The 14,373-nt window shown below is 43.0% G+C and overlaps 1 protein-coding gene and 1 pseudogene across 2 annotated transcripts; both read right to left on the reverse strand.

Annotated features, from left to right (window-relative positions):
• Positions 1 to 3,202: 3,202 nt before the first annotated feature.
• On the reverse strand, positions 3,203 to 3,601 carry LOC116908929 (annotated as a pseudogene).
• An 8,056-nt stretch (positions 3,602 to 11,657) lies between these two features.
• Positions 11,658 to 12,194, reverse strand: LOC116908925 (keratin-associated protein 4-12-like). 2 transcript variants are annotated; one of them, XM_032912385.1, is made up of 2 exons: positions 11,872 to 12,194; positions 11,658 to 11,787 (listed from the first exon to the last, which is right to left on the reverse strand). In XM_032912385.1, exons 1-2 carry the CDS (start codon positions 12,192 to 12,194, stop codon positions 11,658 to 11,660), a joined length of 453 nt encoding a protein of 150 aa, XP_032768276.1. The 2 variants fall into 2 exon arrangements, with proteins under 2 accessions (XP_032768276.1, XP_032768274.1); XM_032912383.1 differs by having other exon boundaries at positions 11,658 to 12,194.
• Positions 12,195 to 14,373: the final 2,179 nt, after the last annotated feature.

The following is a 14,373-nucleotide window of genomic DNA, read 5'->3' on the forward strand; positions in this document are numbered from 1 at the left end:
AGTTTAATGGTTGGCTGCGAGCATCCGCCTCTGTATTTGTCCTGCTCTGGCCAAGCCTCTCAGGAGACAGCTATATCAGGCTCCTCTGAGAATGTACTTCTTGGCATCAGCAATGTTGTCTGGGTTTGGTGGCTGTATGTACATGGGCTGGATCCCCAGCTGGAGCAATCTCTGGATAGCCTTTCTTTCAGTCTCTGCTCCAAACTTTGTCTCCATATGTCCTCCTATGAATATTTTGGTTCTCCCTTCTAAGAAGGACTGAAGTATTGGTGCTTTGGTCATCCTTCTTGAATTTCATGTGGTCTGTGGATTGTATCTTGGGTAATTCAAGCTTTTGGGCTAATACCCACTTAACAGTGAGTGCACACCATGTGTGGTCTTTTGTGATTAGGGTTACCTCACTCAGGACGATATTTTGTAGTTCCATCCATTTGCCCATAAATTTCATGAAATCATTGTTTTTGATAGCTGAATAGTACTCCATTGTGTAAATGAATCACTTTTTCTGTATCCACTCCTCTGTTGAGGGACATCTGGGTTCTTTCCATCTTCTGGCTATTATAAATAAGGCTGCTATGAACATAGTGGAGCATGTGTCATTGTTATACATTGGAACATCTTTTGGGTATATGCCCAGGAGTGGTATAGCTGGGTGCTTGGGTAGTACTATGTCCAATTTTCTGAGGAACCTCTAGACTGATTTCCAGAGTGGTTGTACCAGGTTGCAATCCCACCAACAATGGAGGAGTGTTCCTCTTTCTCCACATCTTTGCCAGCATCTGTTGTCACCTGAGTTTTTGATCTTAGCCATTCTGACTGGTGTGAGGTGGAATCTCAGGGTTGTTTTGATTTGCATTTCCCTGATGACTAAGAATGACCTAAGAACAATTCTTTAGGTACTTCTCAGCCATTTGATATTCTTCAGTTGAGATTTTTTTTGTTTTGCTCTGTAGCCCATTTTTAATAGGGTTTATTTGGCTCTCTGGAGTCTAACTTAAGTTCTTTGGATATATTGGATATTAGCCCTCTATCCGATGTAGGATTAGTAAAGACCTTTTCCCAATCTGTTGGTTGCTGTTTTGCCCTAATGACAGTGTCCTTTGCCTTACAGAAGCTTTGCAGTTTTATGAGGTCCCATTTGTCGAGTCTTGATCTTAGAGCATAGGGAATCCATTCTGAGTAGCAATCTTTAAAATATTCTCCAGTTACAGGAGTCAGAAATGAGGATGGGAGGGTTGAGGGAAGAGGGAACTCAGGCAAATGACATCTTCCCAGCCACGGTTTCCTCATGTATCAAATGGTGCCATTTCTGTTTGGAGTTCTTCTTGGGCTGATTTATCCACACAAACAAATGAGTATGATTAATCAGCATGCATATAATTAACAAAAAAGAGAAAATAGTCCAATTGCAAAATACAGAAAAGCAATGGTCAGGGAACTTTGCGAATTTGTTCTGTAGTATGTATATGTAAGTGTGTGTGTGTGTGTAATGTACATGTATATATCACAGATTATAAAATTACATATAAACAATCTACTGACCATATATCTAGCTAATCTTTCTTAAGTTTAAATATTTATCTGCCTGAAGTCAGGAAAATTAAACTAATCTTTTGCAATCTCCTGTTGCTTTTAGATTTTAATTTCCCTTGAATGGGCAATTAGAAGAGAAAGGCTTTCAGATACACATAGTACATATTGCTATTACTCTGGTTATTACACCTTCCTTGGAAATATCCTAAAGTCTAGAGCTTGTTTCTATTGATTTAAAAGCTATAACAAGTTTTAAACATTTCCTTCATTCAGAGACCATATTAATCTGATACCAAGGTATATTGGCATTAATTAGAAAATGTATTTCTGCTGGGGCATGTGAGGTATCTCAGAAAAAAAATATTGAAATGTATGCGCACAATTTCTCCTGAATTCTCTCTGACCCTCAGTGACTTCATTTGAACTGGAGAGCATTTTGTTTTAAGTTTGTTTGGCACAGAGATGCTCTGACACAGTATGATGGCACTGAACACTTACTGTGTGAACCCTTAGTCATCACTCAACTTTTCCGGAGATCTATATTGAGAAGTGCTCCAGTTCCCATTTACCAGTGCCATCCCTAGGTAGGTGGGCCTGGACTATCCAAGAAAGCTAGCTGCAGACCAGAGGGAGCCAGCAGTAAGCAACTGTCCTCCATGGCCTCTGCTTTAGATCTTGCCCAGAGCATCTGCCCTTGGCTTCTCTTGTTGGTGATTAATCTGAACAATGAACCCAACCCTTTCCTTTCCAAGTTGCTTTTGGACCCAGTGAAGGAAATTACAACAGAAACTTTAAGTTATATACAACGAAAGGTTTTGCTGTCCGTTGTTTGTTTTGTTTTGTCTGCTTTCGCTCTAAGTAAATATCTCTTGCTTTTATTCCTGTAAAGGCAGTTCCTTTGTGATTTAATTTCATTTAATAAGTGGGAGGCGAGCACTGACCTTGTAGTAAGCATGGACCTTCCTCTGTACAGACAAAGCTGATAATTGGCAATCTTTTTCCCAGATGCGGAGACATAGATAATCTCACTGTAGGGCTTTATTAGGGAGTGGGACAGCCCAGGATGCTACAAGAGTACACCCGGGCATCTAAATGTAACCTGATTTCACTCAAGTAGCTGTACACATGCGCATATGTGGTATGAGGTTTAGGACGTGTCTTCTGGAGAGACTGAGGTGACTCTTAGAAATGAATCACAGCTAAGCAGATGAAAGAATATTGAGACAAATGAACCTGCTTTCCTTGGGCAGAGTCTAGACTCCTATTCCTGTGCACACAGTAATAACACATACTAATGAATGAAGCAGGAGTGTGGTATTTGCTATGCCAGGAGAATCATTTTATTGAAACAATGAGCAACACATGGCAGAGATATGGGTGAGGATTTGATCTGCCTGAATCACAAGGGCTCAAAATGAACTTGTCCAGTGCATTCTGGGGACGTCTGAAGGTGATTTACCATCCATAACAAATGATGTCTGCTGATACAGACGTCTGGGAATTTGGAACAGGCTTGAGATGCCATCTCCTCATTTCACATGGGATCCAGGCTGTTGGATGGTAAGTTGTTGTCACCTTTGGGGGGAAGATATTTTCTTTCAATTCCATTAAAAGCCCAGGTGAACAGGTGTGTAGGGGAAGGCATGTCCTTCGTGGGGGTGCCAGGAGCTCAGCAGCAGGTGTTGCAGGGCGAGGTCCTGCAGGTGGTACGACAGGGAGCAGGCTGGCAGCAGGGGGGCCTGCAGCAGGGAGCCTGCACTGAGATGGGCTGGCAGCAGGTGGAGGCCCAGCAGCAGGGCCTGCAGACCACAGCTGTGCAAGAGCTGGGGCAGCAGGTGATGGGGCGACAGCAGCCCTGCTGCAGGCTGCAGGGGTCACAGCAGATGGGGCAGGCGGCAGGGCTCACAGATGGGCCCCTAGTGTGAGTGGGGCACACAGGTCACAGGGGGCGACACACAGTGGTCTGGCAGGACACTGGGCGGCAGCAGCAGGGGTCCCTGCAGCAGCAAGGCTGGCAGCAACCTCCACAGCTCTGGGAGGAGAAGGATCCACAGCAGGAGCCGGTCATGGTGGTGTCTGGGCTGGAGTGAGGCTGAGAGGTGAAGAGTGCTTGGGAGTTCTCAGGTGTGATGGCTCCTCTGGGCCGGGTCCCTTTATATACCTGGACAGTGCTGATGACCCCCAGGCACATGATCATTCTTGTAAATCCTCTGGCTAATTAAGAGAAGAGTTAGCATTGACTAATGGAATTTTTGTCTCTACCCCTCCCCCCCTCTACGTATCATGCATACACATCACAAATATCCCTTTATTTTCTTTTGTGGTTTATTCTTACTGAATCTAAACACTGGATTCAATTATGACGAGTTTGAAATATTTCTAAGTCATCAAGGAGGAACGAATTTGTTTTCTAAACCAGATCTGATCTAACCACTCTCTCCTCGACTCTGATGTCATCATTTGGCCTTCAAAGACTCCCTGGCTTGCCACCCAAGCAGTGACTTACTTCATTAGTACACATGGGTGTGACAGCAGCAGATTAATGGCACCTGTAAGCCAGACCATCGTCATCTGCTTCCCAGAGAACTCTCAGGATGCATCTCTGGCAGGAGTGTGGTTTCCCACGTGATGAAGGATCACATGGGCATTTGTAGGCTGTCACACTGGCTCGATCACTCTCTCCTGCTGACTATCAGGGCTTTCCAGTCCTGGATCTTGTTTTCTTATTGACCTGGAATGCCCTTCTTGTCCTCAGAACCTGATCATAAAACCTGTTTCAGGGATTCCTCGAGATTTTTATCTTCGGAATTTATTTAGGATCAGTCACCGCATCTGTTGACTCTGGGAAAGGATTGTGGAGAGTCTCTGGGCCCATCCCTTCCCTCCTGTGGCTGAAGTTTTAGGGTTTACGGAGGTCACACAGCAAGGTCACAGTGTGAGGTCTGAGTCCTGAGTCCCCTTACTTATCAGTAAACTGTATCTTCCCTAAGGTCTATGCTCTGTAAACCATGATTTTATCCAAGCGGGTAGGAAGTTTCCTTCTATGTTCTCTTAGGATTGCTAACTGATGGTGTCAGTGGAGCAGGGAAACTTTTGACGGCAAAAACAGGTAACGTGTGGCTGAGGACCAAGCCCAGAAGAGTCTCACTGAAGGTCATCAAAGGACAACATATGGCACCTTTGTCTGTCTCCCTGAGTGTAAACGCATCCATCCCCACACATGAGCACACAAACGCATGATAAATGTTAAAAATAAAAACAATCTTACTCTGATGCTCTTCAGATGCAATTTCTCCTGAAAAGATTCCCCTCAGGTTTTTTTTTTTTTTCTTTTCTTTTTTTCGGAGCTGGGGACCAAACCCATGGCCTTGCGCTTGCTAGACAAGCGCTCTACCACTGAGCTAAATCCCCAACCCCTCCCCTCAGGTTTTAATGGTAAGGATTTTGGTTAACATCACGAGGACGTCAGCTCTATTGCATGTGAATGATATCCTGGAAATGCAGCTATGAGTTTTATCAAATACATTTTCTCTGCGAAGATTTTTTCCCCTTGGTTCTTTGTACTGCTTTATGGTTTGGAAGAAGGAAAACAGTTTCCCAGTTTGTTCACTAATTACCTTTTTATTTACGACCAGCCTCTGTGGGACATTTTGTTGGTCTTAGTCATTTGAATGGGTGATTCACATCCTAATATTGAAGGGAATCCCAGTTTCCTTGATAATATGTTGTTATTAAAAGCTTCTACTCTAAGAACAGCTTACCATGGTTACCCTCTTGAGCGGACTCCATTCACGGGTGTTAGGTTTCAGGGACCATTTTCCTGCTTACCACGTGAGAAATTTAAGTTACTGTTTAATGAATAGTATCCGCTCCATGGACTGTTTAACAGATATCTTTTTTTTAAAAAAAAAAAGATTTATTTATTATCTTTAAGTACACTGTAGCTGTCTTCAGACACACAAGAAGAGGGCATCAGATTTCATTACAGATGGTTGTGAGCCATCATGTGGTTGCTGGGATTTGAACTCAGGTCTTCTGCAAGAGCAGTCAGTGCTCTTAACCTCTGAGCCATCTCTCCAGCCCCACAGATATCTTAATAACTGATTAACTACCGGAGAAGAGCAACCTGAAGCTTACCCAGGCTAATTAATTTTCCTGAGATCACATAGCTGTTTACCAATAGAGTCTAGATACGAAGTCAGCTGTGTATCACTGGTAAGTTTATGCTTAAACAAAGACGTTTACGAGCAATGGACTCTCCTCCAACTTAATGCTAATAAGTTGACTTTACACTGTCCGTATACACTACGTTTTATCTACCTGTCTCCAAATTTATTAACTTGTGGTTACAAAACTTATCAGAACTCAAAATACAATCGGGCACATATTCTTAGACATTGCTTACCTTTTTCTTGTCTTTGTGGAAAACCACCTTCCTGTTTTTGCACACTGGCTGGCATACTGAGTTAGTTTATTCTGACCACGATGGAGCTGGCTGCATTTACGTGTGGTCTGTAAGGAGCACCTGCGAACTCTTGGCAAGGACAGTAATCGGTGTCTATTTCCTGGCTACCTGTCTGCAGGTCAGTGTGGCTGATCTAAAACTGGGCATGGCTTCTGGTCGCAGGTTAGTGTGGGACTTCTTTAGGAATTAAGGGAGTCCTGTTTCAGAAATTATTTACTTTCTGGACACATTCAAATATAGGATAAACAACGAATAATTGTATAATAATTGTATCCGAGTGTAGATGACCCATATTTACATTTTAAAAGTATTTGTTGCATATTTGAAGTTAAAAATCTAATGAGTTGTCCCGTGTTTTAGGTTACAGCTCTACTCCTGCTAGCAGAGAGGAGCCCACAGACACATATTAGGTCTTTGTTTGGTTGGGAGAAGAAAGAGAGTAGAGATAATGAAGGATAACCTGATGGAGTTAAGAACCAACCGTTTTAGTAATCTCTGCTGGGATGCTCACACAATGCCTTTTAGAGAGTCAGATTATAGCCTATGTTCATATAAATAACTTGTATTCCTCTCTCTTCCTCCCCTTCCAAATAGTCTAGAGCCATCAGTTATCAAACAGCCTGATTTAGAAGCTCACATTTTCTATCCCCTGTTAGTTTATTTGTGATCCAAAAGACAGAACAGAGCCTAAAATGTTGGGCAGAACCCAGTTTTATAAAAATAGATACTTTTCTGAGCATGTGTGTGTGTGTGTGTGTGTGTGTGTGTGTGTGTGCCTAGAACTTACCAAACTGGATAGGACGACTGGCCAGTGTGTATCAGGGATCCTCCCTTCTCTCCCTGGTGCTGGGATTGCAAGTGGGTACCAGTATGCAGAGCTTTTTCTCCATGGGTTCTGGAGAGTGAACTCAGGTCCTTGTATTTCAAGCACTGAGCTTTCTCCTTAACCCCAGAAGTAGTTATTTTCTTTTTTTCTTTTTTTTTTTAATTCTTTTTTTCGGAGCTGGGGACCGAACCCAGGGCCTTGCGCTTCCTAGGCAAGCACTCTACCACTGAGCCAAATCCCCAACCCAGTTATTTTCTTAATTAAACAATTCCTTTGAAATTCTATTTCATTCCTTAAATTAAATAAAAGTGGTTCTAATGACCGATAGGTAATGTTTTCTCCTGGGAAAAGAGACCCAGGAGAATTGAGAGATGGGTTAATAATCTCTGTTTGACAGCCGAGTCGAAGAAATTCAGTATATAACTTTTAAATTAATAAAGTTTTGAACGGAAAGAAAAGAAAATCCAAATGGCAGAGTGAAAAAGAAAATCGGCTGCTATTCTGTGGGGTTCATAAACAACTGGAGACCAACTGGTGATCTGGTGTGATCTGGTGTGAGCAGGTGTGAACTGGTGTGAGCTGGTATGAGCAGGTATGAGCTGGTGTGAGCTGGTGTGAGCGGGTGTGATCTGGTGTGATCTGGTGTGAGCTGGTGTGAGCGGGTATGAGCAGGTGTGATCTGGTGAGCTGGTGTGAGCGGGTATGAGCGGGTGTGAGCTGGTGTGAGCTGGTGTGAGCGGGTATGAGCTGAGCTGGTGTGAGCTGGTGTGAGCGGGTATGAGCTGGTGTGAGCTGGTGTGAGTGGGTATGAGCTGGTGTGAGCTGGTGTGAGCAGGTGTGATCTGGTGTGAGCTGGTGTGAGCAGGTATGAGCTGGTGTGAGCTGGGTGTGAGCTGGTGTGAGCGGGTATGAGCTGGTGTGAGCAAGTATGAGCGGGTATGAGCTGGTGTGAGCTGGTATGAGCTGGTGTGAGCTGGTGTGAGCTGGTGTGAGCTGGTGTGAGCGGGTATGAGCTGGTGTGAGCTGGCGTGAGCTGGTGTGAGCTGGTGTGAGCTGGTGTGAGTAGGTGTTGCCACTTGCAGGTATGAGGCATCCTCTCAGAGCTGGGATTTTACCATCTTTTTACAGAAGCCATTTGATGTTACTTCAGGCCCATTAAAAGCTGAGACTTTGATGAGAATCCCCTGCCACAGATGGGGGAACTAGGAACATTAAGTCCACTGATCAAGAGAAGTCTTTTGGAGAAAGTTAATGGGAAGAAAGTCAGCCTTGTTTTTACACTGAGACCTAAAATCCAATGTGGCTTTCAAATCTAACTTCAGGTGATTATTTATGTCAGGGTCCAAAGCTAAGACATTGATTTGTCTCAGGTCAGAGAACTTGTGGAAACTGGAAACTGTTGTAAGAAATACTGTAGGCCGTCTATTTCCCCACCCAAGGTATCATTATTTATCATAATTTAATAATGATAAATACAGGTTTTTTCACCTATAGGAAGTCTCATATTCCTTGACTCTAGGAATGTCCTTACTGGTTTTATTTTTGCTTTCTGGTTTTTGAGACAGGGTTTCTCTGTGTAGCCCTGTCTGTCCCAGAACTCACTCTGAAGACCAGGCTGGCCTCAAACTCAGAAAGATCCATCTACCTCTGCCTTACAAATGCTGGTATTAAAGGCATGTGCTGCCGCCACTGCCACCCAGCTGATTGTTTTAGTTTTTATTAATCGATGAACTGGTGATTTCAATTATGTCTGAGTTGTAGAATGTTCCCTCTCTTTAGTGTTTGGTGTTACAGTGATGGACAGAACTTTTTCCTCAAAGCCATGCAGGTCATACAGGTGGCAGTGAAAAATGGCAGCATCGTATGCCATGGCCCGGCACTCCTTATTGAAAGGATTCTTTTTTGAGAGCAAAGGGTCCTACTAACCCAAAGTAGCCCATGAACTTTGTTGGGGGTCACGTGTACAGTTTCAGTTCATCTCAGTTCAGTAGATTCTCTCGCTGTGATCGAGGCAGCAGTGCAATTTTTGTTTATCCACGACGGTTTTGCATCTTGTCACATCCTCAGTGCGTGGGGTGGTCCAGAGTCTAACAATCAAGAAGTTTCTACCTGCCAGGAGCAGCCGGTTAGGTGCTCAGATCCACAGGCAATCTGGAGCTCTCACCGTCCTCATTTCACTTATTAAATGTGAAAAGCACCTGACGCCTGCGGTCTCTCCTTTATGAACGATTTTCCAATCATAACGGATGCAAGCAAGGCTCCCACTCACCCAGATGAAGAGTTTCTCTAAGCAAGACAGCAAGGAAGAGACCTGAAAGATTAGCATTAGCTTGTCACAGATTCTGTCTTCCTGAGTGCTAGTTGACCAGAGGTGTCACATCTGCTGTGCTTTTAACAGTTTACTGGGACCAGAAGAACATGGTGGAACTGATGCTGTATCCGTTTTGGGACCTGAGCCTTGGGTGTTGACGTTTCATTCTTCTTTCTGGAGCAACTTCAGCAGCCTACAAAGAAGTTCAGGAAAGCCCATGAGGAGACGAAAGGCCAAGCACCCAGCTGACTAATGGTTTGGATGAGTGTCTCTGGAGGACCCATGTGTGAAAGAACGCCATCTTTTAAAGGCTCCTGTGTTAGGACTTGGTCCCTAGCTGCAGTGCTATTAAAGGGTAATTGAACCATGGGAATAAAAACGGCACCACAGGGTGTTTTAGTTAGGTTTCCATTGCTGTGAAGAGACACCATGACCATGACAACTCTTACAAAAGAAAATATTTAATTGGGACTGCCTTATAGTCCAGAGGTTTAGTCCATTGTTGCCATGGCCAGAAGCATGGCAGCGTGCAGGGAGACATGGTGCTGGAGAAGAAACCAAGAGTTTTACTTCTGGATGGGCAGGCAGTGGGAACAAAGAAAGCCATTGGGTTTGGCTTGAGCTTCTGAAACCTCAAAGCTCACCCCTCCTGACACACTTCCTCCAACAAGTCCACACCTCCTAAGAGCGCCACTTCCTATGAGCCTATGGGGGTCATTTTCAAACCATCACACTGATGAGCTTCATGCCTCAAAGAGCTGTTAGAATAGGGTCTGGTTGAAACGGATGTGCACCCCCACCACACCTGGCTACTATGACCTCAACTCCTTAAACTCTTCAAAAAGAGAAAAGGAATTTAAGAGTTCCAGTCCCGCAGGGTGCATAACTGTTAAAATATAAAGAGTGGAAATCCTTGAGATACAGAGACCCTAAAAGACCACGCTCTGAAATACTCCGCACTATGCAGACGAGTCATGTGCGCATGAAAACACAACAAAGTGTGAATTTCTTCACAGCGCAGTTCCACGAGTAAAACAACTCACTTTGTGACTGTAAATTCTGAAATGCTGCCTCATTAATTGAAGTAAGTCGAAGATGTTATTTTTATATTAATTACTCTATTAATTAATTGAGACATAGCCTTGATGTCTCACGCTGTCTGGCCTAATATTCATTATGAAGCCCAGTTGCCTTCACCTTATGATTCTCCTGCCTCAGCTTTTCTGAATAATGGAATTAAAGGCATTCACTACCACACCTGGTTCATTACATTTTTAAAAGAAGATTTTCTTGATTTCACTGGCATGTACTTTTTTTCCCATCAGAAATTTGCTTTTATATTCTTGTACAAAATTGAGCTGATGGGTTAAAGGTAGAATATACTACAGGAATAAGTATTTTAATTAAGAACAAAGATCTGAGTTGAATTTTTCCTAAATTTGAATATTACAACACATATAGGCACGCGCTTACAAAACCACGTTTTCACGTGTATATCTCACACAGCATTTAACCTTTAAAATGATTTAAATATAGCTTAATTTCCATTGTATTTACATAAAATGTAAGTCAATTATTTTGTAAAGAGTTACCTTAGTTTTAATTATATGTATCTCTGTGTGGATACGTGCATGTGAGTATCATTGTGAACAGAGGCATCAGATCCTCTGGAGATAGAATTACATGTAGTTGTAAACCATCCAATGTGTATGCTGGGAACCACACCCAGGTCCTCTGGAAGAGCAGTATATGCTCTTAATCACTGAGCTATTTCTCTAGTCCCTTCAATTACATTTTAAAGATTAATTTTAATTTATTTTGAGGCATATGTATGTGTATATCCATGTGTATGCATGAAGGGTATATATGTGCACATGAATAAAGTTGCCCATGGAAGCAAAATGAGGGCAGCCAGTCTCCTGGGTCCAGGGCTGCCAGTGAGTTTATATCACTTAACATTGATGTTGGAAAAACAACTCAGGTTCTTCACAAGAGCAGTGACTGCTCTTAACCAGTGAGCCCTAAGTCTTCTATTGCTGAGTTCAATGGTTATGGACGACACAGAGAACAGTACCAATAAATTTTTATATTAATAAAATTTATTAGAAGGAATAGAAACAACAGAATACAAGGAATTCATTTCAGGGAAAAAATACAGAGTATATCCAAACCCTAAGGTCTGGGGTTATAAAGTCAATAAGGGCTGTAGAAAATGTCTGATTTACTAGGAAGAATAATTTAGAGCTACAAGGCCAATCAATTTGGTGATTTGGGGGTAAATTCTTAGGTCATAACTTAGAGATTAATTTCAGCACAGTACAAATATTAGAAACACATGGTAGCAAACAAGAGAATGTAAAGTGAGCCAGGCGGTGCTGACTGACTTTGGCGAGGATGGTGGGCTCACTGGAACTTTATGGTCCATCCTGCTAAATGATGTAGAACACATTCCATGTGACCTGTGGCTTCACACGCTAGAATGGTACATATCTGTAAGATGAGATGAGTCTACAGCAGGGAACTCAGCAGCAGGGGGTGGCACAGCACATGGGGCGGGGGCAGGTGGAGATGACACAGGTGGGGCGGTAGCAGGTGCTTTGGCAGCCGACCTGACCACAGACTGGTCTCAGACAGCAGCAAGGACGACAGCAGGGCCGACAGCAGGGGCGGCAGCAGCTGGAACCACCACAGGAGGGTTGGCAGCAGCTGGAGATGCAGCAGCTGGGGCGACAACAGCTGGGGCGGCAGCAGGTGGGCTGGCAGCACACAGACTGACAGCACTGGGGTCTGCAACAGCTGGACACACAGCAGCTGGGCCTGCAACAGCTGGACACACAGCAGCTGGGGCGGCAGCATGTAGGCTGGCAGCACACAGACTGACAACACTGGGGCCTGCAACAGCTGGAGATGCAGCAGCTGGGCCTGCAGCAGCTGGACACACAGCAGCTGGGGCGGCAGCAGGTGGTCCTACAGCAGGTGGTCTGACAGCAGCTGGGCTGGCAGCAGCCTTGGCCGCATCCCTCCTCAGAGCAGACAGAGCTGCAACAAGAGTTGACCATGGTGTCAGAGGTGGAGGTTCTGGGTGGGTTTATGAGAGAGTGAAGGTATTGGGTTTGGAAGTCTCCTTGCCCCACACCCCCTTTTATACCCCACTGAGCACCTCATATGACTACGTCATTATTTCCTTGTTAGTATTTACCTTCTTGGAAAACTTAATCATTTAATTACATAATTGTAATGTTTCTAGTTAAATACTCCAATAGAAAGAAAGCATGACATTTTCTTTTCCTGATAGTCCTGTGTTTGCAACTAAAACACTGCTTGCATTTTTTTCCATAGTGGGTCACTCGTTGTTACGAGTAACTTGTCCCATGACTCTCTGGCATTTTGTTTTCCAAATATGACATTCTCTCCCATCTGAACACCATTCCTTGCAAATCATAGAAATAATCTTTCACAAAATCCAGTATGCCTTTTGCTGTCAAGGAATGTTCATTCCAGGTGAGATTCGGGAAGGAGTTAAAAGGAAAGACTGATTAGAAGGAGGCTGTCCATCTCTCATGAGGACGATGGTGACTTTGTGCGTCCAGTAGAGGATCTGGGAGATGAGCAGGCCTGAGAACATTCTAAATTGTCAGCTCTCACTCCACTATCTTAAGTCAAAGAGCTTGGCAGTGGTGCAACCACTTAGAAATAATAGAAACTCAATTATTATTTTTGTATGTCTTTCTGAAGGAATAAGAGTGGAGAAATTTATTCATTGTTTAATCATGAAACTGCATAGTAGATTTTTTGCTCACTAAGGCATTCAAAAAACATACAGAGAAGGCACTCCAAGTCTTCTCCGATAAGACACAGGCAAAGGGAGCCATTTGGCACAAGATAAAGGATTCCAATGACTTTAGTGAAACAAAATCAAAATAAATATGCAGTATATGAATGTGTTCCTTGTACCTTTGACTGGGAGATATATATATTAAACAGCAGGTAAAGGCATTTGCTGCCAAGTTTGATGACCTAAATTCCAACCCTGGGATCCACATGGTGTATGTACCCACACACATACACACAATAAATAAATGAATAAATAAATAGGTAGAAAGGTAGATAAATGTGATAAAATGCTAATATAGAACTGACTCTGTATGTTTTTTGAATGCCTTGGTGAGTGAAAAAAATGTACTGTGCAGTTTCACAGTTAAAAGATGAATAAAATTTCCCCACTCTTAATTGTTCTCCAGAAAGACATAAAGGCATTATTATATACAAAATACAATATGTAATAATATATATTAATAATATATAATATTAATACTATATAATATATAATTAATAATATATAATATATAATTATATATTAATAATATATAATATATAATTAATAATAAATAATAATAATTAATAATATATTTCATACAGTAAGGCTGTAATGCATACCAAAGAATCTTGAATGAGATAAGCAATGACTCATGAAAGGGCGTTTACTTTTGCTCAGAGACTGGTGTGTGTGTGTGTGTGTGTGTGTGTGTGTGTGTGTGTGTGTGTGTGAAAGAGGGAGGGGGAGAAGGAGGAAGGGGAAGAGAGAGAGAGAGAGAGGGAGAGGGAGAGGGAGAGGGAGAGGGAGAGAGAGACAGTGACAGAGACAGAGAGAGACAGAGAGACAGAGAGAGATCTCCTAACTTTGGCAATATATGTGCAGGAGTTTCTGCTGGCTATTCTAGGCATAGAGCAGGTAGCCCTCACCCCTTTTTGTGAGTGGTTGGAAAAGACACAGTCAGAGGGAACCATTTGGCACAAGATAAAGCATTCCAATGGCTTTAATGAAATAATTAAAATCAGAATATGCAGCATATGAATGTGTTCCACGTACCTTTGGTGGGGGTGTAGTTTGTAAAATGTTGCTACCCATTTGACACTGTGTGTTGTGTGTAGGGGATATAGTTTGTAAAGTGTCACTATGCATCAGGCATTGTGTGATTGTATTGTATTTCTTTTGTCTTTAACATAGTTCTCTGATGTGCTATTCACTCTTCTTTTGATAGAGAGGACTAAAGAAACACAGAGAGGCTAAAACCGAAACATCTGGCCAAGAGGAAACACAACATGAGCCGAACCTGCCTCTGAGTAGCAGAGGGAGTGTGAAGAATTAAGCTTGCAGCCTTTGCTGGAGGTGTTTCATCTTCTTGGAATGCTGCTCGCCCATCAAGACTCAGCAGAGATGTTTACTCCTGCACGGTG

Source organism: Rattus rattus, chromosome 9 (genome assembly GCF_011064425.1).
Source record: "Rattus rattus isolate New Zealand chromosome 9, Rrattus_CSIRO_v1, whole genome shotgun sequence".
NCBI lineage: Eukaryota > Metazoa > Chordata > Mammalia > Rodentia > Muridae > Rattus > Rattus rattus.

Excerpts from the sequence above, each read along its gene's own strand:
- LOC116908925 (XM_032912383.1), bottom strand. The coding sequence starts at position 12,194 with ATGGTCAACTCTTGTTGCAGCTCTGTCTGCTCTGAGGAGGGATGCGGC.